The sequence below is a fragment of the Choloepus didactylus genome, chromosome 8 (genome assembly GCF_015220235.1).
Source record: "Choloepus didactylus isolate mChoDid1 chromosome 8, mChoDid1.pri, whole genome shotgun sequence".
Classification (NCBI taxonomy): Eukaryota; Metazoa; Chordata; class Mammalia; order Pilosa; family Megalonychidae; genus Choloepus; species Choloepus didactylus.
In genome coordinates this window covers 145800572-145806571 of record NC_051314.1, presented here as the reverse complement: position 1 = coordinate 145806571, position 6000 = coordinate 145800572, and the positions used below count along the sequence as shown (strand labels likewise).

Below are 6000 nucleotides of genomic sequence, written 5' to 3'. Positions count from 1 at the left end.
ACAAATTAACAGAGGTATTGAAATGGTAAACTGAAATAAAATATTCATTTAACACAAAAGAAGGCAGAAAGGAGGAACAAACACAAACATACACAGACACACACACACAACTATGAGACAGAAGGGAAAAATAGCAAATGAAAACCATAACTGCACCCATTTATCATAATTACATTAAATGTGAATAGACTCCCACTCCAATCAACAGGCAGATATTGTCAGAATAGATAAATAAGTAAACACTAACTACATGTTTTATGAAAGAGACACCTTAGATTCAATAACATAAATAAGTTGAAAGTAAAATGATAGAAAAATATATGCCATGCAAACAGTAACTCATAGCTGGGGTAACTATAATCAGTATCAGACAAAGTTGACTTTAAGACAAGAAATATTACTAGAGAAAAAAAGGGAAACTCATAATGATAAAATGGATGATTCATCAGGAAGACGTAACAATTATAAGTGTATGCACCTTACCGTGGAGCCCTAAATCATGAAGCAAAAACTGACAGAATTGAAAACAGAAATAAACAATTCAACAATTGCAGAGGTTTTAATATCTCACTATCAATAACTAATAACAACTAGACAGAAATTCAGCAGAATATAGAAGACATGAAAAACACTAACAAGAAAGTTGATTAGCTGACATTTATAGAACATTCCACACATTGGAAGGTACTTTTGTTTTTAACAGACATTGAACACTGTTCAAAACAGACAATACAGCAAGTCATGAAATGTTCTCAATACATTTTAAATATTTGAGTATGTTCTCCAAAAGCAATGGAACCAAATTAGAAATCAAAAAATAGAAAGGACTTAGAGATATCACCAAATATTTGGAAATTAAACAACATGTATCTATATAACCCACAATTCAAAAAAGAAATCACAGGGAAAATTAGAAATTATTTTGAACTGAGTGAGAACAAAAACTAAACATAACAAAAACTGAGGAAATTTTACTAAAGCAGTGTAGAAAAGGAAATGTATAGCTTTAAACACTTGTATTAGAAAATTCTTATGAGAGTAATCCAAGATTTCTCCTTAAGAACTAGAAAAATAATAGCAAATTAACCCCAAACAAGCAGAAGGAAGGAATTAATAAAGAGTAGAGGTGAATCAATGACATACAAAACAGAAAGATCGTAGAGAAAATCAATACAATCAAAAGTGCTCTTTGAAAAGCACTGTCAGTTTTTGCTTCATGATTTAGGGCTACATGGTAAGGTGCATACACTTACAATTGTTAGGTTAGGTGGTCCAAGGGGAAAAAAAAGAGAACACAAAATCTACAAAAATGTGAATAAGAGAATGGAATATCACTAATAACCTAAGAGAAATTAAAAGTATGATAAGATAATATTATGGATAACTTATGCCAACAAACCAGACAACTTAGGTGAAACAGAAAAATTCCTAGAAAGACATAAATTGTCAAAACTATCTCAAGAAGGAAGACAAACAATAAATGTGTTGAATTAGCAATTAAAAATATTCCTACAAATAAAAGCCTAAGGCTTCATTGGTGAATTTTATCAACTATCTAAAGAGAGTATAATACCAATCCTATGCAAACACTTTCAGAGGAACACTTCCTAACTCACTGTTTGAAGATAGTATTATCCTGAGAACAAGGCCAGGAAAAGACATCAGAAGAAAAAATATTGCAAACCAACATCCCTCATGAACACAGGTACAAAATGTCTTTAAAAAATATTAGGAAATCAAATTCAGCAACATACAAAAAAGATGACAAAACATGACTGATAGGGATTTATCCCAAGAACGCAACACTGATTTAATATTTTAAAATAAATTAATGTAACATACCATATTAAAAGCTAAGGAAGAAAAACCATATGATCACCTCAATAGATGCAGAAAAGACTTTTGACAAATTCAACATCCTCTCACAACCATAAACAACGATGACACAGCAGTCAATATTTATTGAGTACTAAATCCATGCCAGTCTGTACAAGTGTTTTTTATTAAGGAAATTGCCTGAAAACCTCACAGGTAAAAAACGGCAATTACGACTTGAACCTAGACCTGTGGGTCACCAGAGCCTGTGATTTTAAATGCTTCATTCTGCTGAAACAGCAAGGTGTTTTCAGAGTTAAGGTTTCAGAGTGAAGCCCCAAGTATTCACTGCTGATAGCGTCAGATACAATTTGTAAACTGGAAAGACTTTAACCATAGTTTCCAGCTCATTAGGCTTCTACCAAAAAGAGTGCCTATAGGATCAGGGATGGGAAAATAGGAATATACTTAGAAATTGTCCGAATAGAAAAGGGTACATGGAAAATACTTCACAAGAACTGAGAACTGGGTGGCCTTAACTTATGTCCTTGATCGATATTACAGAATTCTAGAAGTGTTAGACTTACAACTAAATTATTTTGAATTTGGAAATAACTCTATCTGCAGTACTTTTTATGACTCCAGTAAGATATAAGGCTGTGATAGAAATGACAATGGTCACTTTAATCTGAATCCATTCCTTAACTAGCTTGTCTTCCTCCAGTGAGGAGGCAGATTTCATAAGCCTAGGATCTGGGCTCTTTCACTTTTTTTTCCTGCTCACTTACTTCCTGGCTGACCCAATCCCCCTTTAAGCTCTCATCTTAACAGTTACCTCCAGAAGCCTTCCCTGTGGATTCCTAAAGCACTTGTACTTTAGTTTTATCATAGCATCCATTACATCGTACTGTAATTGTAGGAATTGTTTCCATCTCCCACTAGACCACGCCTTGTTCAGCTTTGTGTCACCAGCGTGCTTTACACTGCCAAGCACAGAGCAGGTAGTATACAGTGAACTGATAAATAAATAAATGCATTTTAGACTACAGTTCTATACTCTTAAAAATTTCTCTACAGGGTTTATTTGATCCATATAATAGCCCGGGTGTTTTCAGTCTTTATTAAGCAAAACAATTCATTTGTGCAAAAGAAAACCGACGTAAGTGTCCAATACGTAAGAGATTGCAGTGAAGCCACTCTGGAGGAAAAACGCTAGCGGGGGAGGGGCGCTTGAGGGGAGCAGATGGGCCCGACGAAGAGCATGTTAAAATCCAAGAAATACGGTAGTTTTTTCTTCACTTTTCTGATCGTGATAGTTTAAGGAAATGGCCTTCTGCGACTGAGTAGGGCCCTTCAGCCCAATAAAATGACAGCCATTCTTTTCTGCCGGACTCCCCGAGAGTGAGCTGACGACACCGGAAGTGCGTTCCTGTCTCCTTCCACGTCGCCGGAAGAAAGGCTTATTATCGCGACAGTGCGGTACTCCCGGGGGCTTCCGCCAGCGTCCAGATCGCGTTTAGACTGCAGAAGGAGCAGCAGGCCAGGCTCGTAGGGTGTCCGCGGTGAAAGGAAGATGCTCACGGCGACCGTAGCTCTCGTACGTGAGTACGCGGTTCCCGTGGACCTCCTCCTAGCTGGCGGGAGCGTGTTGCTGGTCCGGCCTGTGGCATGGACTGTCCCTCAGAGGCGCGGCGGCCGCTACTCGGACCTGCGTGGGCCCATTCGGCCCTTCGTCATGGGCGAGGGGTGTTGGTGGCGGGGGGTGGGGGGTGGCGGGGCAGGAGTGCGCTGGCAGCACTCGCCTGCAGATACCAGGTAAAAATTTTTTTGTAATTTTATTTTCGATCGGTGAAAACCAGCTTGCAAATGTTGTCGTTCTAATAATGATGCCTTAAGATTTCAAAAAGATGGTATGTATTAAGAAAATTGTGAGCAATCTCTCACATATTCTAGATGATTGAAGGTACTTGTCTATTGGATTGCTATTTCAATTCTTATGGTTCTTATCGATTTGCATATATTTTTCTAATTTGATAAAAATTTCCCATAGGGGAGTTAACCTTTATTGTGAAAGCATGGGAGCCTTGTCAGGTTATAATAAATCTTACTTGAAACCTTACTGTACATCAGACAAAATTCTGTGTACCTAGAATATATTAACTCATTATTTTTTGAGGGGGTCATAGTTATTGTTTACATTGATTAATGAGAAGTATGATGCAAAGGGAGGATGAGCAACTTGGCAAATTCTGACAATTAATAAAAGTTGCCACTCAGAATCATCCTCAGGGAGTCTCAGAGAATCAGCGGTTATAAGCTTAAGTAATAGGTAGGTCCTCTTATTGTTCCTGCTTCACAGAGTGGAAAATGAGAGCTTAGAAAGGTTAAGTCACAGCAAAACTCTCACCTGTACAACTTTTCCGTAGATTATCCTCCTTCAGCTTTTGCAGTGTAAAGGTTTTGAGAAAGCACACAAACACACTGTTCTCTTTTAACACTTGGGACCTGGGTTCATTTACCTCAGTCATTTCCCATTTTGAAAGATACTGACTTCCTGATTTGGAGACATGGCCCTCATCATTTCTTTGTTTGAGATCAGGTATGATGTTGCTTGGGATTGGGGATTTCCCTTTATTGATAACAAAAATAACTTTGTGAGTAAGGAAAGAAATCTGTGGATCGTTCTTCCAGGTACTGTTCATCTGGTAAGCTTTTCTAATTTATATAGGCCATAGATTTCACTCATACTTAAAATGAAAATAAGATTTATACTACCATTCACCTCATCCTATCTTTTTTTTTTTTTTTTTTTTTTTTTAACAATTTTATTCACACACTATACAATCCATCCTAAGTGTACAATCAGTGGCTCTTGGTATAATCACATACTTATGCATTCGTCACCGCAGTCAATACTAGAACATTCTCACTTCCTCCAAAAAATAATCCCATATCCCATCTTTTCCACTATTACTAACATTTAGCTTTGATATAGTACCTTTGTTACAATTAATGAAAAGTTATATAGTGCCAGGTTTTCTCCTCTGGTTTTCTTTCTGGTGACTTACACAACCCTGATTTTCCTCTTTCAATCATACTCACACTCAGCTTTGTTAATTACACTTACAGTACTGTGCAGCTGTCACACAGTATTGAGCTATCCATTTCTGAGCCTTTGCAATCAACCTTATTAAACATTCTTTACTCCTTAAGCTTCAATTGTCCAATCTCTACCCTCTTACTGTCTCCTGCTAATCTGCGCTTTTGAATTGAACTCCCAGAGTTTTCTCATTATAGTGAGTTCATGTTAATGAAACCATACAATATTGGTCATTTTGTTTCTGGCTTATTTCTCTCAATATAATGTCGAGGTTTATTCACATTGTTGCAAGTATGACTTCATGCCTTCTTACAGCTGTATAATATTACATCAGATGCTTGTACCAGACTTTGTTTATCCACTCACCAGTTGATGGATATTTGAGCTATTTCCTTCTATTGGCTATCGTGAATAATGCCTCTGTGGACATTGGTGTGCAAATGTCTATTCGTGTCCCTGCTTTCAGTTCTTCCAGGTTTGTACCCAGCAAAGGGATTGCCAGGTCAAATGCAATTTATACTTACCTTCCTGAGGAACCGCCAAACTGCCTTCCAGAGTGGCTGCACATTCCCACCAACGGTGAATAAGTGTACCTGTTTCTCCAGATCCTTTGCAGCACTTACGGTTTTTTGTCTTTTTTTTTTTTGATAATGGCTATTGTAGTAAGTGTGAGATGGTATTTCGAGGTGGTTTTGATTTGCATTTCCCTGACAGCTAGTGAAGTTGAGTATCTTTTCATATGCTTTTTAGCTCTTTGTATTTCCTCTTTGGAAAAGTATGTATCCATGTCTTTTGTCCATTTTTTTCCCTGCAAATTTTATTGAGACATATTCACAGACCATAAAATTCATCCAAAGTATACAGTGTCTCACAGTGTCATCACTTAGTTCTGCAATCATTGTCACACTCAATTTTAAACCATTTTCATTGCTCCAAAATGAGAAATAACAGACAAAAAAAGAAAACTCAAAGCACACCATACCCCTTAACCCCCATTACTGACCCCTAGAATTGGTGTGGTACACTTGTTACTGTTGATAAAAGGATATTACTGTTAACTGTAGTCCGTAGCTTGCAATGAGTTC

At 37.2% G+C, this 6000-nt stretch overlaps 1 protein-coding gene across 10 annotated transcripts in view; it reads left to right on the top strand.

Moving 5' to 3' along the window:
• The first annotated feature begins 3294 nt into the window (after nucleotides 1-3294).
• Nucleotides 3295-6000, top strand: part of LOC119541431 (zinc finger protein 596-like) — a 101877-nt gene continuing 99171 nt past the window's right edge. For 2 of the 10 annotated variants that reach the window (XM_037845403.1, XM_037845392.1), the window contains exon 1: nucleotides 3324-3412. Coding sequence is in view for 1 of the 10 variants with exons in the window: in XM_037845391.1 (XP_037701319.1) it covers nucleotides 3389-3412 (24 nt within the window). In the remaining 9 variants the exon portion in view is untranslated. Of the gene's footprint in view, nucleotides 3417-6000 lie in introns of all 10 variants that reach the window. The other 8 variants (XM_037845393.1, XM_037845396.1, XM_037845397.1 and 5 more) reach the window with 8 other exon arrangements.